General features: G+C 39.0%; 4 protein-coding genes across 4 annotated transcripts; 2 read left to right on the top strand and 2 right to left on the bottom strand.

Moving 5' to 3' along the window:
• Window positions 1-226: 226 nt before the first annotated feature.
• LOC107594653 (neuritin-like protein) lies at window positions 227-4,056 on the bottom strand. Its single transcript, XM_016284788.1, has 3 exons — window positions 3,757-4,056; window positions 799-940; window positions 227-717 (listed from the first exon to the last, which is right to left on the bottom strand). The coding sequence occupies exons 1-3, from the start codon at window positions 3,788-3,790 to the stop codon at window positions 423-425; spliced, it is 471 nt and encodes a 156-aa protein (XP_016140274.1). The 5' UTR covers window positions 3,791-4,056; the 3' UTR covers window positions 227-422.
• Window positions 4,057-4,833: 777 nt separating this feature from the next.
• cog4 (component of oligomeric golgi complex 4) lies at window positions 4,834-12,038 on the top strand. Its single transcript, XM_016282808.1, has 19 exons — window positions 4,834-5,003; window positions 5,202-5,284; window positions 5,380-5,494; window positions 5,600-5,774; window positions 6,547-6,740; window positions 7,317-7,422; window positions 7,508-7,665; window positions 7,798-7,856; window positions 7,937-8,070; window positions 8,378-8,496; window positions 9,178-9,344; window positions 9,503-9,680; window positions 9,803-9,865; window positions 10,113-10,229; window positions 10,754-10,846; window positions 11,033-11,116; window positions 11,177-11,278; window positions 11,368-11,496; window positions 11,601-12,038. Exons 1-19 carry the CDS (start codon window positions 4,869-4,871, stop codon window positions 11,733-11,735), a joined length of 2,346 nt encoding a protein of 781 aa, XP_016138294.1. The 5' UTR covers window positions 4,834-4,868; the 3' UTR covers window positions 11,736-12,038.
• A 325-nt stretch (window positions 12,039-12,363) lies between these two features.
• Window positions 12,364-14,618, bottom strand: thap11 (THAP domain containing 11). The gene has a single exon (XM_016282821.1). It carries the CDS (start codon window positions 13,815-13,817, stop codon window positions 13,065-13,067), a length of 753 nt encoding a protein of 250 aa, XP_016138307.1. The 5' UTR covers window positions 13,818-14,618; the 3' UTR covers window positions 12,364-13,064.
• A 2,061-nt stretch (window positions 14,619-16,679) lies between these two features.
• LOC107594647 (glucose-fructose oxidoreductase domain-containing protein 2-like) lies at window positions 16,680-20,170 on the top strand. Its single transcript, XM_016284775.1, has 4 exons — window positions 16,680-17,172; window positions 18,042-18,376; window positions 18,696-18,874; window positions 19,898-20,170. The coding sequence occupies exons 2-4, from the start codon at window positions 18,106-18,108 to the stop codon at window positions 20,168-20,170; spliced, it is 723 nt and encodes a 240-aa protein (XP_016140261.1). The 5' UTR covers window positions 16,680-17,172; window positions 18,042-18,105.
• Window positions 20,171-24,054: the final 3,884 nt, after the last annotated feature.

The following is a 24,054-nucleotide window of genomic DNA, read 5'->3' as shown; positions in this document are numbered from 1 at the left end:
AAAAATAATTTTGCTTTGAATTTTATTGCATATATTTTAAATGTATTTTGCAAATACTTCAAGACACTTTTATATATATATATATAGAGAGAGAGAGAGAGAGAGAGAATTATATAATATAATAATATATAATTTATTAATATAATTATATATAATATTATATCATTATGGTCATTTGACACAAGCTACAGATACTAAATCCTGTACCAAACCATTAGATTTGAGTACAGAACATCACTGAGTTTTATAGAAAACATTTTGTCATAATTTTTAAACAAATGCATATATGCCTTGAGTATCTTACCAAAGAGCTTACACATTAAATTACACATAAAATTAAAATTTACCAAGATAAAGAGTGTATGCAGATATGTCCTGTAGCAGTGTCACTGGCATCAGTCCAGCTATGTTAAACGGATAGGTTACATCCAAAGCAGCAGGAGAAGAGAGAAGCATATCAGGAGCAGCTCTTTACTGACTGAGTGGCTGGCAGAATGAGCAAGTCCTTTGAGTGTTTCCTGGTTGGTTTGGCCAGTGTTGGGAACCAGAGGTGTGGTTGCAGTTGCAGCTTCAGTACGACTGGCACACATGTCGTAGAGGTTACCAGCAAACGCTGTTTTCCGGGACTCCGCTCTCAAAGATTCCCAAATTTCTGCTGCATCACCTCGGCAGCCCAACAAGACACCACTCACACACACCTGGAAAGCATCCCATGACCTGCAGATGTGAAAAGTGCAATGTATTGAGATAAAAAGTTGTATTCGGTGGGGGGTGTATTTGTGTGTGAACGTGGCTCACTTGCAAATGGAGTTGATGTCCTGTGGGTTATCAGTCTTGGAGCTCACACTGTCACCCAAAATGACCAGACACTCAGCAAAACCTCTGTATACAGAACTACATGGATGTGATACTGCTGCACTCAGCACAGAAGAACAGAGACCTGAGAGGGGAAAAAATTAAAGCAGTTCAGAATCAAAAAGACCTTTATTGCCTGATATGTTTACACACACAAGGAATTTGCCTTGGTGACAGGAGCTTCCATTGCAGAAGAAAGTACAGTCATAGTACAGACACACAGAAATTAGGAAATAACACAATTTCATTTAAAAAGACAAACATTTAAATATGCAATACAGTAATACAAATATTACAAAAATGTATAATACATTTCAGAATGTACAAAAATTTTATTTACAGGTGTAGGGTTTATGAACTTACAAATGTACAATTTTGGATTATGTTATGTACAAATGTTCAGATATTAAAGTTTTAATTGTTCAGATTTAATATAGCCTATGGTTCTAATGATACAGAATACAACCTAGGCAGTGAAAAATAATACGCCTCGGGGCTGCAATGCTGAGACCTGCAAATGCACTTCAATTTCTAGAATTATTAGATTGGCATATGGCATAAACTGACAGAAATGTCAGCTGACAACTCTGCTGCAACTCTACAATATTATTGTAGCAACATTCTATTGTGTCTTTGTTTACGTGTGTCTATTTCGCTATACTGTTAGATGTTGTCATACGTCACATGAATTAATCTAGGGATTAGACCCAGAGTAAAAATTACATTTAATCTCGCTGCAGAACAGCTCGAAATGACAAATCTCCTCCATTTTTCCCATTTCTCTACAGTACTTGTTTATTTTAACAGAGAAATATAAAAGATGCTACTCATACATTTAATAGCTCAGGAACATTAGCTACAGCAACATAAGCAATTTCTGAACCTCAAAAAATTTCATTTTTTTGGATGATATTTTAATAGTATGTACAGTATACTATGCCCTATGACCGTGGCCACTAATTTAACTCTATTCAAAAACAAAAACAGACCTAAGAATTTAAAAAGCACACACAAAACAGATTTGTATATATATGTAGCATGCACGATTTTATATAGATTAAACTTAAATTTTTATAACATTAAAAAAAAATATATAATTCAATATTTATAACAAAGAATTTGTTAGAAAGCAGACTGGACAAACTAAAAGCTATTTACAGTGGGGCAAAAAAGTATTTAGCCACCAATTGTGCAAGTTCTCCCACTTAAAAAGATGAGAGAGGCCTGTAATTTTCATCATAGGTATACCTCAACTATGAGAGACAAAATGAGGGGAAAAAATCCAGAAAATCACATTGTAGGATTTTTAAAGAATTAATTGGTAAATTCCTCTGTAAAATAAGTATTTGGTCACCTACAAACAAGCAAGATTTCTGGCTCTCACAGACCTGTAACTTCTTCTTTAAGAGGCTCCTCTGTCCTCCACTGGTTACCTGTATTAATGGCATCTGTTTGAACTCGTTATCAGTATAAAAGTCATCTGTCCACAACCTCAAACAGTCACACTCCAAACTCCACCATGGCCAAGACCAAAGAGCTGTCAAAGGACACCAGAAACAAAATTGTAGGCCTGCACCAGGCTGGGAAGACTGAATCTGCAATAGGTTAGCAGCTTGGTGTGAAGAAATCAACTGTGGGAGCAATTATTAGAAAATGGAAGACATACAAGACCACTGATAATCTCCCTCGATCTGGGGCTCCATGCAAGATCTCACCCCGTGGGGTCAAAATTATCACAAGAACTGTGAGCAAAAATCCCAGAACCACACGGGGGGACCTAGTGAATGACCTGCAGAGAGCTGGGACCAAAGTAACAAAGGCTACCATCAGTAACACACTGCGCTGCCAGGGACTCAAATCCTGCAGTGCCAGATGTGTCCCCCTGCTTAAGCCAGTACATGTCCAGGCCCGTCTGAAGTTTGCTAGAGAGCATTTGGATGATCCAGAAGAGGATTGGGAGAATGTCATATGGTCAGATGAAACCAAAATATAACTTTTTGGTAAAAACTCAACTTGAGGAGAAAGAATGCTGAGTTGCATCCAAAGAACACCATACCTACTGTGAAGCATGGGGGTGGAAACATCATGCTTTGGGGCTGTTTTTCTGCAAAGGGACCAGGACGACTGATCCGTGTAAACGAAAGAATGAATGGGGCTCTGTATTGTGAGATTTTGAGTGAAAACCTCCTTCCATCAGCAAGGGCATTGAAGATGAAACGTGGCTGGGTCTTTCAGCATGACAATGATCCCAAACACACCGCCCGGGCAATGAAGGAGTGGCTTCGTAAGAAGCATTTCAAGGTCCTGGAGGGGCCTAGCCAGTCTCCAGATCTCACCCCCCTAGAAAATCTTTGGAGGGAGTTGAAAATCCGTGTTGCCCAGTGACAGCCCCAAAACATTACTGCTCTTGAGGAATGGGCCAAAATACCAGCAACAGTGTGTGACAACCTTGTGAAGACTTACAGAAAACGTTTGACCTCTGTCATTGCCAACAAAGTGTATATAACAAAGTATTGAGATGAAATTTTGTTATTGACCAAATACTTATTTTCCACCATAATTTGCAAATAAATTCTTTAAAAATCCTACAATGTGATTTTCTGGATTTTTTTTTCTCATTTTGTCTCTCATAGTTGAGGTATACCTATGATGAAAATTACAGGCCTCTCTCATCTTTTTAAGTGGGAGAACTTGCACAATTGGTGGCTGACTAAATACTTTTTTCCCCACTGTATATGTGTGTATATATTAAATTATTTAATTTAAAAATTGTTTAAATATTCAGTAAAGGCAGTTGCAAATGATTTCATACATATATATATATATATATATATATAAAAGACAAATTATGTTATTACACACACAAACACAAGTTTGAAGATAAAATAAACTTTTACTCACTGAGGCAGAATGAAATGATCAGCAGCAGATGCATTCCGTTGAACAGCCAGAATTTTGAACTGATCACAAGCACTGGAGAACCTTTACATTTACACTTTAACACACAGTCATGTACAAATCATCCAAACATCTTTGAGGTCCCATTCACCTTCCTGTTTCAGAAAAAACTGCAAATTTGAAGCCAACTGTTGAGCCTGATGGATAAACGGGGGCTGTGACATCTGATTATTAAAGGGGGGGGGGGCTGTGGGATTAAAGATCATTTCCGTCTACACTGTTCATCATATCAGAGAAGAAGGATATACCTCCCTTGACAATGGTTCTATATAGCTTAGAGTATTGGCTTTTTGTCTCTCTGTCTCTCTCTCTCACTCTCTCTGTCACACTCACACACAATATACAAACAGATGGGGGAAAATCCCAGTAGGACTGTCATTTTAATTCCAGCATGGTACTTTCTAATACATACACAGTGGACAAGCCTCTGTCTGATTGACAGGCTTGGATTATGCCATTGCATAAAACTAAAGGGAGAGGAGAATAAATACGGATTACTACCTCTTATATAAAGCCATTACTATCAGTTCCTCTCTCTCATTTTCTCTATCACTGAATCTATTCATCTACTGTGTTTTTGGACATGGAATGATTGAAGTACCATGGTATTCTTTAAGGAAGCAACTATGTAAATGGCATGGTAGCTTACATGATATAGGCTAGTATATAATTCAATACCATACAATAGACAGCCATGTGCCATGGTATTAACATCTAAATCCATCACTGTTCACTGGTAAAGCCATAGTAATTTTTGTAGTGTTTTCCTGTGAACCTATATAAAAACACTGCATACCAAATTCTTTATTATAACTAGTATAGGCCTAAAGATTCCAATAAGGTAAAAAAAATGTTTAATCAAGTCACAAATGTAACGTGAATTATGATATATTAATTATGTTTTTACACACTGTATGAGAGGCATTTAACCTTTTCAAGTTGCTTGCTAAAAAAAACTACCATTAGGTGGGAGTAAAGTGAGTCGAATACTCAACAGTTGTATGACGCCCTAGAGTCAGCGGAAGTGACGCAGTTTGTGTGGATGTGGGGCTGTCATGGATGAAGTTGGTTCACCGTCGCGTCGTCGCGGTGGTCCTACGGGGTTCTCCGCCGTGCAGTCCGACACTATAGAGGGTCTGACAGAGCTGGAGGATCTGGAGCGAGTGTATGCGCAGCTATGTGCCGAAGAGGTGAATATTTATTAGTGGAGACGCTGTTCGTTAGTCTCTATGAGCTGGACTACTAGTAAGGGTAGATAAACGCTTGTCAGCTGTGTTAGTTAGTTGATTACATATATCTATCAAATCAGCGTGTGCCTGAACTGTGAGATTGTGTGCATGTTGACTATGCATTGGCATGAACTGATTATAAACGCACCTCCCTGACAGGCGGAAGTGCAGATGGAGTTGGGCTCTCTTATGGGACAGCAGAGCAACATAGAAACAAAGATGCTCGCCCTGCAGAGGATGGGGTGAGTGTGTATGCGTTTTACACTTAACATATGCTGTTGAACTGAAAGAATAGAATAGAGTGTGCTAATGAATTGTGTTTTTGTGCATTCCTCAGACCCAACTTGCAGCTGATCGAGGGAGATGCTGTGCAGCTGTCTGGCATGATCAACTTTACATGCAGCCTGGCAGAGAACGTCAGCAGCAAAGTCAGACAGCTGGACCTCACTAAGGTGGCCATCATACACATTCGCATAAAATATACACTCTATCGAAATGACAGTCTCAGTCTGTGTATGTCAGCTTCCACTCAAGCTTTGCACCTGGTTCTGTTTCAGAAAAGGCTGTACCAAGCAATTCAGAGGGCAGATGATATTCTAGATCTGAAGTTCTGCACAGATGGTGTTCAGACAGCCCTGCGTAACCAGGATTACGAGCAAGCTGCTGCCCACATTCATCGCTATCTTTCTCTCGACCAGTCAGTGATTGAGCTCAGCAAGCAGGGTGGAGAGGGTGAGTACTTTTTGGGTTTTCTAGCAACAAGTATTACCACTGCAACTATTGAATAGTAATTTATTGAGTCATTTTCAAACATGTATGTCTATGGCAAGGGTGCCTGGTGTTAGAAATTGAATATATGATATGGATAATTTTGCTGAATAATTCAACAAAAAAAATTTATATTTCAGTAACCATGTTCTTTTGCCTATTGGTGGATAATCCAGTGAATTAAATATGTTTAGCAATTGTAAAGTGTTTTATCTGATTAGATTTTTTTTTCTTTTTATTTGAAAATTGATGGATGCTAATTAAATGGTATGATAATTCATAACGAATAACAATCTGACATCTTAACAGCTTAAAAAGCTGCTTTTGGATGGTTATGACTTTGCAGTTTAATAAGTCATCCTTGTAGCTACTATAATATACATTGTTTTAAATTTTTTCTAAAGAAATCTCTTATGCTCACTGGGGCTGCATTTATTTGATCAAAAATATATTTTAAAACTTCACTATCACTTTTGGTCAGTTTAATGCATCTGTTGAATAATAGTATTAATTTCTAACAAAAAATTAAAAATCTCACTGACTTCGAACTTTTGAATAGCTGTGTTTGCACACTTGTCACTGCAAGTTGTCTGATACAAACAGTATTATGCATATTGTTAAATGTGATTTGTAGAAATAATAGACATTGTGCACAAACTGATCAAACTGATGCACGCAGATACTTAGAATAAGATACTTATATTATTGTATTATCTGTATGCTATACATTGTGCAGGCAGTGCAGTTGAAGCCAGCCTTGCATTGCTTCAGGAAGCAGAGCGCAATCTGAAGGCACTGGTTACAACACGACTGGAGGAGGCAGTTGCCACAGGCAACTTGCCTCAAGTGGAGCGCTTTTTCAAGATCCTTCCTTTACTGGGACTTCATGAGCAGGGACTTGCACGCTTTGCTCAGTACCTTTGCAGTCAGGTAGGGGCATATGTGTATGTCCGCCTTAAGCCCTGGACACACCAAGCCGACGGGCAATGTCGGGTGGTTTTTGAGTGCCAGTCGGCTTTTGTTTTTTCAAAGTTGGAAGACCAAGGGCTGACAATGCCAGTGCCTTTTGCAACTTAGCAGACATGATTGAAAAAAGCTACACAAATCCATCAGTAATGAGCATGGCTGGTGTAAACAATGGTAAAAGCAAGCACTGCTTGCTTTGTATGTCCACAGTTCTAGCTCTTCCGGTTTCCCTGTTTGAATGCTGAACTATTGCCACCTGCTGGTATGGGAGAGTTACGTTCTCTCAAGCAAGCGCAGAGCGTACACGCTAGTTGGCTGTCAGCTGTAGTCTGTCCGGTGTGTTCTAGTGCAACTTTTTTTTTTCCCGACGCAGGCGATGTGAGGCGACGCCACAGTTGGCTTTCCTCAGCGCTAGTTCTTTGGCCTCAGTTTGGTGTGTCCCTACCTTTGCATGACAAGTGAAATCAGTTGAGAATGCTTTGGTTTAGTTACTTGGATTCTAATATTAAAACCTGTGTCTTTTGCTTGCTTTTCTTTCAGTTGGCCAGTAAGGCAGAGGAGAACTTACTCCTAGCTGTTGGCTCTGATCTCGGCGAACGCAGAGCACCGGTCATTTTTGCTGACACACTCACACTGCTTCTTGAAGGTAAGAGCAGATGTATCGCTGTTTAACTTGCCAAAATCTATAATGTTTAAACCGAGATCAACCAGCCTTGGTCTGTAACTGTTAGGTATTGCACGCATTGTTGAAACCCATCAGCCCATAGTGGAAACATACTATGGACCAGGACGACTACACACACTCCTTGCACACCTTCAAAAAGAGTGTGATAAACAGGCTCAGAAAATAGTGGACAAATTCATCCAACAGAGAGATTACAACAATAAGGTGTGTAGTGTCTTTACTGTATGCTGTATTTGTGTGTATATGTACTAATACTTAATGTTTGTACTATGAATGAAGTGTGCTTTGACGTAGTTATACACATGATGCATACATTTGACTTTTGTTTTGCAATAGTTTCAGGTTATCCAGAGCAGCATGATGAGGGGCATGACTACAGAAAATATTGAGCCCAGGTGTGGTCTGTGTTATAATTGTTTATCTTTGTATCTTGTGAATACATGGTGTTTTATTTGTTGTTGTATGTTTAATCTAGAGACCTGGATCCCGTGTTATGTGAGGTTACCTTAATGAACTCCAGAGCCGAGCTATACTTTCGGTTCTTGAGGCGGCGTATAGTGGCTGACTTTGAGGTTGCAGATGCAGTGGCAGATGAAACAGTTATACAAGGTAACACCTAACTTTTTATGCAAAATGAAACTACTCTATGAAACAAAATGTATAAAGTACAAAACTGTCATTAGCTGTAGCCTGGCAGTTAGCACACATGCTACTGCACAGTACTTCCTAATCCAGTTTCTCCCCACCATTGCCTGTTAAAAAGAAATATATGTAACTAAACTAGGCTATACAAACTGGGCAAGTGTCGAATATGTTGTTGAATATGCTGATTTATGTAAATGAATACTCATCACTATTATGATTTGGTATCTTCTGCTGGCATTGTTAATGTTTGATTGTTTGTTTTGTTTTCTAGAGCATCAGCAGAGTTTAGAACAGTTACTAAAGAACTGCCAGCTGAGCCGCACTATGCAGGAGCTGATTGGTTATTACATTCCCATGGAGGAGTATTACATGAGAGAGTCTGTCAACAAGGTGTGACATATATACAGTCAATAATTTCATGCTGTCTTGTGTGAATGTACATTACACTTGAATCAGAGATATCAGAGTTATTGTCAGACACATGTACACTTCCATTCAAAAGTTTGGGGTCATTTAAGATTTTTTATAAAATGATTTAATTGAGCAAGGATGCATTAAATGTATGTAGTGACATCAAATACTTTTTTGTTGTTACTAAAGATTATTTCAAATTAATGCTGTTCTTTTGACCTATTTATTAAAAAAAGAGTCTTGGAAAAAGTTTTCTTTTTCACAAAAATATTAAGCAGCACAACAGTTTTTACCAAATCAGCATATTAGAATGGTTTTTGAAGGATCATGTGACACTGAAGACTGGAGTAAAGACTTTAGCTTTGCCATCACAGAAATAAATTACATTTTTACAATACATTAAAATAAAAAAGTTATTTTAAATTGTGATAATATATCACTTTTTTACTACATTTTTTAAAAATCTAATAAATGCTTGGTGAGAACAACAGACTTCTTTCTGACCCAAAACTATTGAAAGGTGTAGTGTACCTTCCTACATTTTCTAATTGTGTCCTTGTTTTATCTACAATAGTGTTTTAGTTTTGCCATCGTTAAATTGCAGATACATTTCTTTGGCAGAATCTATGTACTCATAGGTTGGTTGATATGACCTTATAGGCAGTTGCCATGGACACTGCTGAGGTGGGTCAGCTGAGCTCCAGCATGGTGGACGATGTTTTCTACATTGTGAAGAAATGTATCAGCCGAGCCCTCACCAGCAACAGCTCTGACTGCGTGTGCGCTATGATCAATCATGCAACCAGCGTTCTGGAGACAGACTTCAGGTATACGCACAAATTTAGATTTTAATTAGCCTAAGTATGTTTTGTTACTATTGTGTTACTACCGTAGTGGTGGTTGAAGAGTTAGAAATTCACATCATAGAATTTTTTGAAAAAAACTAAAATCTGTATATGCTTTGCATTTCTTTCCTTGTATGCAGAGAGGTGTTGGTATGTAAGCTGCGAGCTGGTTATCCATTCAGTGCTCTGCAGGACCTGCAGCGTGGGGTCAGCAGTGCAGTCAGTCTGATGCAGAGCAGCTTGCAGCATGGCAAGATAACAAATCTTACACAAACACTTGGGATTGAGAGCCAGGAGCAGGCAAAGAGCACCTACTTGGTCAGCATCAAGTCTTTCTATCTCTCTCTCTCTCTCTCTCACACACACACACACTCAATGTATTGTCACTTTTCACTTGTTTTCCCTTGTGTAACTTAAATAATGATATGTTTGGTTCTCAGGTGGCTCTCAATAATGTGGAGGTCTGCAGTGAGAATATCAGCACCCTGAAAAAGAACCTAGAGGTCAGTGTGATATTACTCTCTGATTTTTAAAAAATTATATATATTTTTTTTATTCCAGCCACCAAACAGAATCACGCACTCTGTCACTTGCTCACCATCATGTTTTCCCAAAACCGTGAGACTTTTTTTCCATGGAACACAAAAAGAGACATTTTGAAATATTTTCTATGCAATTACAGTTGCAGATAGAAGCTTACAAGCCCCCATTAACAGATCAAAAAAAACTTTCTCTCCCTGTACGTCTCAGAGTGATTGTGCCAAGTTATTCAGTCAGGGAGTGGGCTCAGATCATGCGAAGGCTAAGATAGACAGCTGTCTATCTGATTTGGTCAACACCTCCAGCAGATTCAAGGACCTCCTCCAGGTCAGTGAAAATCTATTTATACACTACCATTCAAAAGTTTGAGGCTGAATTTATTGGATCAAAATACAGTAACAACAGTAATATGTGATTACAAATGTATTTATTTTTACTTTAATTAAATGTAGTTTAAAATGTAGTTTATTCCTGTGATGGTAAAGCTGAATTTTCAGCTGTCATTACTCCAGTCTTCAGAGTTACATGATCTTTCAGAAATCATTCACATATGCTGATTTGGTGCTCAAGAAACATTATTATCAATGTTGAAAATAGTTGTGCTGCTTAATATTTTTGTGGAAAACATGAAAAGTTTTTTCAGGATTGTTATACGAAAAGGTTAAAAAGAACAGTATTTATTTGAAAAGGAAATCATTTGTAACATTATAAATGTTTTACTGTCACTTTTGATCATTTTAATGCATCCTTGCTGAATCTTCTTACTGACCCAAACTTTGGAATGGCTGTGTGTCAACATCATCTGTCTTAAATGTTTGTGCTGTTTTTGTTAATGGTTTATGCTTGTACAGGAGGGTCTACAGGACCTTAATAACACCTCCATCAGGCCACAAGTAAAACCCTGGATCAGCAGCTTCCTGTCTCTCTCACACAATATTGAAGAGGTATGATATGATAACATTGCCGTATCTACTACTATTACTACATCTACTGATAAAGAGTGGAAATAAATCTGTCTGCACTTGAGTTGACAATGATAGCAATAGAAATACTTTTTACTTTATTTATTTTTTTCAATTTGTCTTTTATTTATTTGTTTGGGGATAAGTTAAGCCGTGTTTTGTTTTTAGGAAGAGTTCAGTGAGTATGAAGCCAATGATCCTTGGGTTCAGCAACTCATTGTCCAGTTGGAGCAGCTTATGGCCGAGTTTAAGGTATATTAATTTTAACCCACTTATAAAACCTATTATAATACTAAAGATGCCTCCCTGTAGGTTGGCCTGTCACCAGTCATTTACGATACTCTAACTAGCCTGATGACCAGCCTCATCGCTATGGAGTTGGAGAAGACTGTGTTCAAATGCACCTTCAGCAGGGTGAGATGTAAACCTGCCCTGAAATGAACAGCCTCATATTTGCTTAAAGTCACAGACATCCTAACTGTCCTCTCCATTCTGCATTGCAGCTTGGTGGATTACAGTTTGATAAGGAGCTGCGCGCTTTGGTTGCCTACCTCTCCTCTGTCACCTCCTGGACCATCAGGGATAAGTTTGCCCGACTCACACAGATGGCAACTATTCTCAACTTAGAAAGGGTATGTGGCTTTTTGACTGCCATTTACATTTTTAATCACTGAAAACGGGTCTAAGTGTATTAGAAAAGAGTGTTTTTAATTTTGTTTGTGTTTTCTTCCTTTAGGTGTCTGAGATCCTGGATTATTGGGGACCCAACTCTGGGCCTTTGACTTGGCGTCTGACCCCTGCTGAGGTTCGCCAGGTCTTGGCTCTAAGGGTAGATTTCCGCAGCGAGGACATTAAAAGATTACGACTCTAACAGAACTAAACAAAAACACTTTCCACTTAAGGTTTTTATGCATAGAAATTGTGTTTTGGGTAACTTGAATGGAGGTGTGTTATCTCTGAACTTTTGTATACGCAATTTCTTCTTCTTCTTTTGTTTTTTTTTGTTTACATATGTAATGTATTACCAGCCAACATTGTGAATCAAATAGTCCATGAGCTATTCTGAAGCTCACACTCACTTAAATAAGCTCTTCATACAAATAAAGGCCAGTATCTTCTGCCCACAAAAGTATTTTTTGCTAAATACTGGAAAGGTTGGTTAATTTAAAGGGGTCATATGATGCGATTTAAATTTTTCCTTTCTCTTTGGAGTGTTACGAGCTCTTGATGCATAAAGAAGATCTGTAAGGTTGCAAAGACTAAAGTCTCAAATCCAAAGAGATATTCTTTATAAAAGTTAAGAGTCAGCCACGCCTACCTAAAACAGCTCGTTCTAACACGCCCCCACATGTCTACGTCATGATGTGGGAAGATTTGCATAACGCCGCCCAATAATAATGTACAGTATGTGGAAAATAATGTGTTTTTTAACCTTAAACCGCATAAACACATTTAATTACACCAAATAATGTTCTTTTTAGCAACATCATATGACCCCTTTAAGACAATTCATTAAAATGAAGATTCCTAGAATAAATGTGATGCCACGAGGCTTCAAATAGAAAATAAATAGTTCTCTATAGTGCACAATATATTCATAACTTTTGTGGTAAAGAATCTTACAAAGCGGATTCAGAACTAAACCATTTGCTTAAATGTCATACCACAAAAAAACTCCCACGATTTATAGTTCAAAAGCAGTTTACTTCCAACCAATAATCTTTTCTAACTGCGTTAACCTGCATGTAAAGAATCAGTTCGTCTGGACCAGAAACTCTGATCTGATACACTTGGACATTAAAAACAAAGAAAATCCAAATGATAAGCTGTTGTTTACACAGGTATGAAGCAGTCTCTGTGTGCATGTAACATGGTTATTGAAGTGTGGCAGTAGGCTGATCTTGGGTCTGCTGCCTCCAACACTCAAACAACACAAACGTGTATCATTAAATATTAAATGAGAAGGACCAGTTTGCTGAACTCATCTCAGTTCCCGTGCAGCGCTGTGCCTGACAGCTCGTGCATACAGGTTGAACTCCTGTATCTGCGCTCTAACACACAGCTTGTCTACTATCCGAGTCCTGGAGAAATTTTAAATGAGAACTACGATGATACTTCATTGTCGTCGCCTTGTCTTACAGAAGCACCGAACACAGACCGTCCTTTGCGTCTTTAGTCCATCGTTTCTTTGCGTTGTTCGTCAGAGTTTCCTCGTAATGATGGTGTTGGTGGAGATCAGACGGTCCCGCTCCCGCAGCTCCTCCTGCAGCCGTGCCTCGTTGACGCGCAGCTGTCGGATAGTGTTCTTCATCTCCTTCATTTTGATCTCCATCAGAGCGATGATGTCCCGCTGCTCATTCAGCTTCCGCAGCAGTTCAGCGGACGTTGTGCCGGTGGTTAGAGAGTACGAGTGATCAACTCCGCACAGCACGAGATCGGCCACGGGGCACGATGCGCTGCCTCCGGACAGATTTCCGCCCGAGACCACCGCCGTGAGGCAGGAGCCGTCTCCTGAAGATGTGAAGTCTACGGGCGTGATGTACTGGCCGTTCTGACCTATCTGCACCACGGTGGCGTTTTCGGTGTCCCCTTCTTCCTCCACTGGCACTGACTCATTAGCTGTGGAAACGACGCTGCCGATGATGGGCACGACCGCGGAGACCTTCCTGCTCCTGCCCCGTCTGCTCTTCCTCTCGTTCACCCCGCGCAGAGGGAAAAGAGTCGGGACGCGGATGGTGTAGGTTTTCCTGCCTCCGGGAAAGTGGACGCTGCAGACCCGGTGGCCGGTGGTGGGCTGGAAAGTGCTGAAGCAGCCGCTCACCCCGGCCCGCGAAATGTTCTTCAGCCATATCTCTCGCTGAGTGGGATCCTTCGGAAATGTGTAGAACCGCAGATCGCGGTCCCGGTGTGAGTTGTTGTAGCATCCCGGAACGCAGCAAGTAAAGCCGGGCATGATTGTGTAGAAGATGCACCAGTATTAGCGCGGTCCCTTGGAAGTTTCCTTAATTTTGTTTTGTTTGGTTCCTTCGTGTGTTGTTATCCAGACCAACGGCCTACAAGCGGAACTACACGTCCCACAATACTTACGACTTCCTGTTTTGGTTTCAAACGCTAGTCGATAGACTTGAGTCTGTGCAGTTATACGCCTTTGGAGGACTTCACAATGCAAGGCCACGAGTGTTTGTTTAAACAGTGTTTAACTACTATGTACTATGTGTAACAAACCTAGACAGTTTTGAAATCATATGTGTATGCTAAAAATAGAAGTAGTTTCATTCCTTTGTAAATCAGTGTAAGGCACAGAGCATGCTGTTGTTACGTGGTGTATTGTAGCACCAATTGAAAACTTTTAATTTTGTGTAGCCTATATAATTTTTATTGTGGTAATTACATTGACTTATTCTAAATACTGATGGCATCCCCCAGCAGCACTCCCAGTTAACCAAAACATTTCAAACAATGTGTCTTGTTTAGGAAATACATTACATTACAGCAGCTTGAGCAACCGATGCCTACAAAAATATATAATGTATGTAATTTATTAATAGCCCTTCAAAATGGCATGACCACCAATATTTATTATGTAGCATGTGCTTACATCATATAAATAGAGAGTCCAAAGCATCTAAGGTAAATCTAGGTTGCTTATCTTCATGATAAGCCCTGAACACTACGTAAATATGCCTTTGTACCTACGATAAAGAGGTCTTTTGAAGGGATAGTTCACCAGAAATGAAAATTCTGTCATTTAGATGACACAAGTTTCTTTCTTCGGTTGAACACAAAAGAGCGTATTTTGAAAAACGCTGGTAACCAAATAGTTTCTGGTAGCCTTTCTTTCTTCTGGAAGAAAGAAACACATACAGTCATGGCCAAAAGTTTTGGCAGTGACATACATTTTGTGTTTTGCAAAGTTTGCTGCTTAAGCTGTTGGCGTTGGTCATTCACATTGTTTCTAGATTATTGTGTAGAGTGATCAGATGCATTTTAAATAATTGCTAAAAGCTTCATTGGCCAAAAAAGTAACTTTTCACAAAAAAGCAAATTTCACTGTTTTTTGATCCTGACACAAAATGACCAGCTAACATTAACTGACTAATCAAATCAGCAGCACATGTGAAAGTGTGAATGAGTACTAGTCAGGTTAATCACTATCATACTAATTAGATTGTAAGAGCAGACTGATTGCTATAAAAGGAGGGAAGAAGCGCTTCAAATCATTGTGTTCTTGTTAGCAATAGTTACCTCCAAAGAAACACATGCAGCCATCATCGCTTTGCATCAAAATGGCCTCACATGTAAGGAAATTGCTACAAAGAATATTGCACCTGAAAGAACCATTTACCAGATCATCAAGAACTTCAAGGAGAGAGGTTCGACTGCAGTGAAGAAGTCTTCGGGATGTCCCAGAGTGTCCAGCAAGCGCCAGGACGTCTCCTCTTGAGGAGTCAGCTACAGAATCGTGTCACCACCAGTGCAGAGCTTGCTCAGGAATGGCAGCAGGTTGGTGTGAGAGCATCTGCACGCACAGAGGCCAAGACTTTTGGACAACGGCCTGGTGTCAAGAAGAGCAGCAAAGAATCCACTTCTCTCCAAGAAAAATATCAAGGACAGACTGTAGAAATTCTGCAGGAAGTACAAGGATTGGACAGCAGAAGACTGGTGCAAAGTTATTTTCACTGATGAAGCTCCCTTCTAACTGTTTGGGACATCTGGAAAATCGATTGTTCGTAGAAGTAAAGGTGAACACTACCATGAGTCTTGTGTTGTGCCAACAGTGAAGCATCCTGAGACCATCCATGTGTGGGGTTGCTTTTCAACCAAGGGAGTGGGCTCTCATAATTCTGTCCAAAAACACTGCCAGGAATAAAGAATGGTATCAAAACATCCTGCAAGAGCGACTTCTTCCAACGATCCATGAGCAGTTTGGTGATGATCCATGCATTTTCCAGCATGATGGAGCACCATGTCACAAAGCAAGAGTGATAAAGAAGAGGCTCGAAGATCATTACATTGAAATTTTGGATCCGTGGCCAGGCAACTCCCCGGATCTGAATCCCATAGAGAACCTGTGGTCAGTCCTCAGAAGGCGAGTGGACAAGCAGAAGCCCACAAATTGTGATCATCTCCGAGAACTAATAAGGCAAGAATGGATCACCATCAGTCAGGATTTGGCCCAGAAGCTAATATCCAGCATGCCAGAGCGAATTGCAGAGGTTATGAAGAACAAGGGTCAACACTGTAAATATTGACTCATTATATGTTTTGGGCCAATTAAAAGCCTTTAAAATGTATATGCTTATCATTGTTTTTCAGTATACCATAGAAACATGTAGAAAAATAATCTACAAATACTGAAGCAGCAAACTTTGAAAAAACACAATTTATGTCACTGCCAAAACTTTTGGCCATGACTGTACAGTTTGGGAACAACATGAGAGTGAGTAAATTACAATTTTCATTTTTGGATGAACTATCCCTAGAATGTTTTCTTTTTCAACAAATTGTCATGTGAACGAGGTTAGAATTTTTTTGAGGCCATATTACCAAAATATTAGAAAACGAATATGTGCAGTTTAAATTCTGATTTGTGTTATTTTCTAGTAAGGGTACAAATAATTTCCCGCGTGTCACAATTTTAAGGAATATAACCTACTTACTGTACAAAGGAAAACGGTTTTAATAATTACAAATATTGTATTACAATTAATCTAATATCAATTCAATGGATTACCTCAAAATCGTGACAATTTTGTTATTGTTTTCATTCGATGCAACCGAGGAGACCTCTGTTGTGGGACAGACTAAAATCGTTTAAAACTACTTTTTATGCTGGGTTCTTGGATATGTTTAATTACAAGTGTAATTATGCGTGTTTATCAAACATATTTAATATGTCCTACAACCAAAAACTTGTGACTGTGCATTTAGACTAAAAGACTCAGTTCAATGGGCGTGGCAGGGGAAAAAAGCAGACCGTTTCGCGCACGCGCACATTGTCGAATGTCTAGCTTGGGAGATCAGCGATGAGTCCACACAGCAATGAGCCGTAAGCGCAGAAGCAGCATTGTGGAATTACACGCGAAACAACACACCGTGATTTCAAGACGGACGAAGAATGTCCCATACGTTGAGAGGGTGGGAGGCGTGACGGGTTTGTCCTGTTTTTCCTCCTGCTGTTGAGACACGACATGAGAGCTCAAAGCCCTGGCTAAAGTGGAGCTGAAAGGGAGGGAGGTGTCCACCATCCTCTGGCCGTCATCGTTCTCCACAGCACCGGCGCCATAGCATCAAGGCTTTGTGTTTCGGTAAGTTACATGCCGTATGGAACTAACATAGTCGTTTAAAAGGGAACTAACGTTCACCGAAAGCGTTGAATTTGTACGAAATCAAACGGATGTGTATTTTTGTGAGTGTGTGTGTGGCTGGACTGGACCGGTCTCGGCTAAGCTACAACGTTAGGTATCTGGTACAAGGAATGTTTAGTTTGAAAGTTTTGTGGTTTATATTGTTTTTAAGTAAAATATAACACAACCAACGTCTTTAAATGCTCAAATGTAAAACTCTTTAAGGGATAGCTAATCCGCCCGTCATCCGAGGGTTAGCGCGAGGAAGTGATGCTAATGTTAGGGTGCCCCTAATATGGGTCCCAAAATTGATACAATTTACGTTTCTTTATTAAAAACGTCATAATTCATTCTTCCATGTTAGTTCTTTAAGGATGTTCTTGAGAGTCATGGTTTTTTGCTCACCCTTTCTCGAGGTATTTACTTAGAGACATGGATGTTTGCAAATCAAGACTTTCTTTTAGCACTACTAGGAACTACCTTGTTTTTAGTCCATAGAGGAATTACAAACATGCTTCTCATTTGCCTTTGCTGGGCAGGTGCACAGCCATTGGGATGTAAATTAAATTGCAAGCCAGCTGGTAGGTCAGCAACGCCCAGGCTTATATCTGACAGCTTTCACTCGAGCCACTGGTAACAGCGGGGTCATACAGCTCCTTATCTCTATTGTGTATCGATCATGATAGCCTGAAGCGGCCCTGAGGTTAATTTTAACTTGGAGCTTGGTGTCGGCATGCTTGCTATTACATGCACTGCGTCTAGAGATAATTTTGCATTCCTGTGTAAATGTCAGCGTCAGTGAACTTTGATGTTTCTCTCTTTTTTCACAGGCGAGCATCTGTGTCACAAGAGATTACATTAGCAGTGTGGAATGAGACACCGACTTGCGTGAAAATGTCTTCTGTTAGAATAATGTTGCCGGGCGTGGGTGTATTTGGAACAGGGCAGACGGTACGTACCCTGGTGCCGTTGCTCCAAAAGGAAGGCTTCCCTGTTCAGGCTGTTTGGGGCCGTACGCAAGAGGAAGCAGAGTCACTAGCCAGTGAGTTGGACATTCCCTTTTCCACTAACAAGACAGATGATGTGCTGCTACACCCAGAAGTCCATCTTGTCTGCATATTGACACCTCCTCCACACACACGGCAGATTGCGGTAAAAGCTCTAGGTGATACTTATTTTTCTTTACCTCTTATCTTGATTGTCCATGTTGTCTCAGGGGATTGGGTTGGGTTCCTTCCTGGATTCAACTAGAGTGTTTACTGTGCTACTGTTTACTTTTACAACTTGGCACAAGCCACAGTGGGCTTTTTTTCCTGCTGATCAAATGTTGCATTCTCAGATCACAGTGAACCCCGCAGCACGGTTGAGATTATGCCGGTAAAGCACTTGCTTCAAGCAGAAACTTGTTAGGCAAACAACATTTGCAGTTTTGGTCATCGTTATATACCGGTAATCATTTTCTTCTCTTTTCTCATTCTCTATAGGTATAGGTAAAAATGTGATCAGTGAGCAGGCAGCTACACTGACAGATGCCTGTAAGATGGTGACAGCGGCAAGATATTATCCACAGCTTATGAGTATCATGGGAAATTCCTTGCGCTTCTTGCCCGCATTTGTCCAGATGAAACGCCTGCTTGGAGAGGGTTATTGTGGGAACTTGCAGGTATTGGAATTTTAAAAAAATTATTAACAGATACATTAATCATTCAATCAAAAGTTTGGGGTCCACATTATTTTTGAAAGAATTTAATACATTTATTCATCAAGGATGCAATAAATCATTCTAATATGCTGATTTTAAACAACATTTGATTTTTAACAACATCTGAAATAGAAATCTTCTGTATCGTGTGTCTCTGAAGACTAGAGTAATGGCTACTAAAAAATTCAGCTTTGCCATCACAGCAATAAATTTAAAAAAATGTATATATTGAACAGATTATTTTAAATTGTAATCTTTCACAATTTTACTGTTATACTGTTTTTGTTCAAATAAATGCAGCCTTGGTAAGCATGAGAGACTTCTTTCAAAAACATTAAAAAGTCTTATGTTTTGAACAGTAGTGTGTGTGTGTGTATAATGATATTTATATAATGACATGAATGTTAAGATTAAATATTATACCAAAAAATGCTGTTCTTCTGAACTTTCTATTCAAAGAATGCTAAAAAAAAAAAAAAAAAGTATCACCGTTTCTGCAAAAAAATGGAAACTCTTTCCAACATTGATAATAATAATAATTGTTTCTTGAGCACCAAATCAGCATATTAGAATGATTTCTGAAGGATCATGTAATACATTATTACATTATATTTGAAAATAGTGGATAAAAGCATCTGCTAAATGATTAAAATACATTAAAACAATATTAACTTATTTAATAAGTTAAAATTGTAAGAAATTTCACAAGATTACTGTTTTTACTGTATTTCTGAACAATTAAATGCAGCTTTGATAATACTTCTTTCAAAAACATTAAACAATCTTTAAAATCTTATATAAAATAACTCTTTTAAGTGACTGTTAAAAATGTGCATAGTAATTCAAAGTTCAAATTGTAAGCCATTCTTAAAATACTAATCATCTTGACTTCCCTTTGTTAGGGCATATGTTACTTTATTACGTAACTCAGACTGGTCAAAATAAAGAACTTATTCACTTAACGTTTTTTCTCTCTTTTTCAAGGTATGTGAAGCACGTGTTTATGGAGGCTCGCTGCTCAGTCAGTCATATGGATGGGCATGGGAGGAGCTCATGGGGGGAGGTGGCCTGCATACAGTTGGCTCATGCATAATTGACCTGCTGAGCCACCTCACGGGACGTCGGGCTGTGCGAGTGCATGGAATGCTCCGGACGTTCGTATGTCAGAGTGGCCCGGCCGGAGGGATTCGATCTGTAACCGCAGATGACTACGCTTGCTTTCAGCTGCTGATGAGTGGAGGCGTGGTCTGCAGTTGAACCAGCTAATCAAGGTGTTCAGGGTTGCTTGATAATTACAGACAGGTGTGCTGGAGCAGGGTTGGAACTAAAGTCTGCAGGACGGTAGCTCTCCAGGAGCAGGGTTGGACACCCCTGGTCTAGATGGTAACCCTCGTTCGAAATTCTCGCGAGATTAGTTAATGTTCTATGCTCAAGAGCTCTTGGTTTGGGAATCGTGCATCACAGAGAATGGACCGGACAAATATTTTTTTTATAATGCTTTGCCAATTTTTGAAAATCACAAAACTAAGAGGATTCTGACAATATGTGAAGCTTGTTCATGTACAGTTACAATGTTTTGGACTTGAGAGTCAAATGTATATTAAACTATCTTTTAATTCTAAACAAACCAAATGATTTTTGTATAGTGAACTTCGTATTTATGTGACGTGTAGTTCAATTTTCACTATAAACAGCCTTGATTAGTTCAATCATACATAATTCAGTAATCAGTTTAACATTGTAGACGGAAGTTTATACACAAGATGAAAAATTCAAAACACTAGCGTCTCTAATCTTTTTGTATTCTATTTGTTTTTTCTTTTTATTTATTATACAATTAACAAAAGCAAAAAGGGCCTCTAACACTTGCTCTATTCTTTTTCTATTCTATCGGTTTTCTTTTTATTTATTATATCATTTAAAAAACCTTGCTATGTGTACTGCGTTAAGCTGAGACTTGTTATAGCACTTGCATATCATTGCTTTCTTGATAAAAGCGTCTGTTAAATTACAAAAAAAAAGGTGACCCTACTAAAAGACAAAAAGTGGATGATAAATGCTTCATACACAAAACGATGAACTATTGTTTTTGTTTCTTCCTCACATTTTTCTCTGACCAACGCGTCAGTGCCAATACCCATGCGCGAGAATTTATCGCAAAGACGGTTACCGTCTAGATTCTAGAATACGGCGATCAGTCAGTCAGTATTCAAAGCCGTCTAGTTCGAAAATGGCGGCACGAAAGCGAAGTATAGTCTGGTCATTTTTCCAAGCTGAAGATGACAGAAGAGTGTTGTGTCTTCTCTGTATGAAGACGGTTTTGTATTTTGGTCACACGACAAACATGCTTCGCCATTTACGAACGAAACACCCCTCTGATTTTTCCTCGTTGGACAAAAGGAAGCCAGCGACAGATGCGGCATCCAAACGCAACGATAGTGGTTGCGTGGAAGGTATGAAAGGTTCATCTATTGTATTGCATTGTTTGCCATCATGTACAGTGTCACGTCTATTAGACATCTGGTTAGTTATGAAACTTATAAAAGACACCTTATATATTTTTTTCTTTGATTTGTGATGTTTTCCCCTCCATTTTGGCCTACTATGCACGTGCTTATAACTCATCACATGTGGGTCCAAAGCCAATACAAAGGCGCTTTATCGTTCAAAACAGCTCTCGTTGTGACTGAGATTCAGTATCGACTCCTCAGTAAGAACGGGTTCGTTTTACAGAGTCTTTGGTCAAAGCGACTAGAGTTTCGCTTAGGCCAGGGTTTTGGGTGGATGTCGCAACGACGCCATGTTGTTTTTTTTCAAACAATTGTCTATCGCGTTGCCTGTTTATAGAAGGCCAACTTTGCGTTTTTGATAGAATCCCAAACGAATTCCCCCGACTCGAGTCGATTCGACTCGTTCAGTCAAACGAATGAATCTTCTGAATCGTGTCGCTGATTTGGATCAGCAATATACGGTGCTCTGACTGAAAGAGGCTGCCCGCCCCCTCCTCTCCAGAATAAACTGGCCAGAAAACCTTCAACCGTAACGACCCCGTTCTGTATGATGTATTCAATAATATATACGAACGATCTATGATTGGTGAATTGTACATAATGTCTGTCATTTTCTAAAATCTCAATTGCATTGAACTGTATTTGATCCGAAATTGCTTAAATGATTTTAGCAAATGGCTGCAATATAACAAAGAGTGAAAAATTTAAGGGGGTCTGAATACTTTCCGTACCCACTGTATATATATATGTGCACAAAAATACTAAAACTTTATCATTTTATTATTATAAATAAGTTATTAAAAAACAAATTCAAAATATTAATAACAACACAATGATACTAATAACTATTGATGCACTGGTACTAAATTTCTCTGCCAATACTGATAGCTGATTATTCAAAATGATATTATCTACCAGTAGTTTGGTTTTCTTAAGGAAAAAAAAAATCTCTCCAAACTAATGCTGTAAACTGTACAGGGAACGCTATAATTTGGTACATTATCACAGTATTGGAGGTTAAAATTGACAGCAGAATCCATTATATTCAACTTCTATTTATTTTAAAATATAATAATCACACTCAACTGAAATGTTTGTTATAACTCAAGTAAGTTTATTCAAACATGCATATATAAATAACAGTAAATAAGCTCCCCATTTTTGTAGCTAAATAACGAACTGGGAACACTAGATAACTCCTGATGCAACATTAAGTGACGTTGATCAGTTACGTGCTGTTTTATTAATGTGTTTCAACGGTTAAAGCGCTAATTGAGTAATTACATCACACATGATACATTTTGGTAAGTGGTACTGTCCACATACCTTCTGATTTTCAGTCATGTTTATTTCATGCTACTATTAAATTAATTAATAAACTATTAAAGTGGAATTGATGGCTCACACTGCTGTGGAATTGATTTGTCATGGCACATTTAAGAGCATCAAAATGGCATTTATTGTTTGAATTTTCTGATAAATTGGACAGAATTTAAGAGCTGAGACTGTTTCTTATCAGAAGTAATAAAGCACAAAGCTCCTTGCAGTTGTTCTTTGATTATGCTTCTGTGCCTATATTAAGAGCTTTCATTTCACAATTTTTTGGTCCCTTAGGTGCTAAGTGGTCTGAGGGTGTGCGTATATTAGAAAGAGAGCGGGAGCTGACAGAGGCGTTGAGGCGTGTCCAGCAGGAAGAGGGGCGGAGCATTCAGCTGCAGAAGGAGTTACTGCAGCAGTTCCGTGAAATGGATGCTGAACGCAGAATGCTTCAGAACCAGAAATGTGAACAAGAGCAGGAGCACGCAAGATTGCGGAAGGAAAAAGAAGACCTCCAGAAGGAGAAGAATGAACTCCAGAGGGAAAAAGAGGAGCTGCAGAAGGAGAGAGAGGAGATTCAGAAAGAGAAAGACGAGCTGGAGAAGCAGAAACAAGAACTGGACTCTTGGAAAAATTCTCATGCGCAGGGACAGACCTCTGGATTTTACAATTGTTGATATACTTCAGTATGTCTGTGTCACAAGGAAACAAGGATTTCCTTTTTATGGGCGATTAGTTATTTCTTTATCCTTTTTATTTTTACAAGATTGATTTGGATTGTGGGAGTGGGGGAAATGCCAGGGATGTTAACCTACCAGGATTTCAAACACGTACATGCATGCGAATTATAGATTACCTGCCGTTAAAATAGAGATTCATAATAAGGCCTTTCATGTCGGATATCTAGAAAATCAGTTTCATTAAATCTACTCGCGCTGTGTGTGTGTGTGTGTGTGTCTATATATATATATATATGAGTGTTAACTCAAAGTTCGTTCCAAAATCGACCAGTGTGTGAATGTATTCAAGTGTTTTTGTACATATCTGCACTGGGAATAAAAAGAAAATTTACAGCAAATGTCCTTTCACAGTCATTTGTGCCATTTTTGTTATTCCTGCACAAGAGTTGATAACCTATCACATTATGTCACTGTTTTATTTTTTAAGTTGACGGTATTGGTTATCATGAAGGCTGGTAAGATGGATACAGTGTTGATATTTATTGTGAAGAGAAATTTAAATGAACTAACATGTTTTTACACGCATCTATTCAAAGCGTTCAAAAACTAATAGTTTAGCATCAAGAAGTTTCTA

Source organism: Sinocyclocheilus grahami, unplaced genomic scaffold (assembly GCF_001515645.1).
Source record: "Sinocyclocheilus grahami isolate Dianchi unplaced genomic scaffold, SAMN03320097.WGS_v1.1 scaffold10.1, whole genome shotgun sequence".
Lineage (NCBI taxonomy): Eukaryota > Metazoa > Chordata > Actinopteri > Cypriniformes > Cyprinidae > Sinocyclocheilus > Sinocyclocheilus grahami.
The sequence above is the reverse complement of the archived record's forward strand: the minus strand, read 5'-3'. Positions and strand labels throughout refer to the sequence as shown.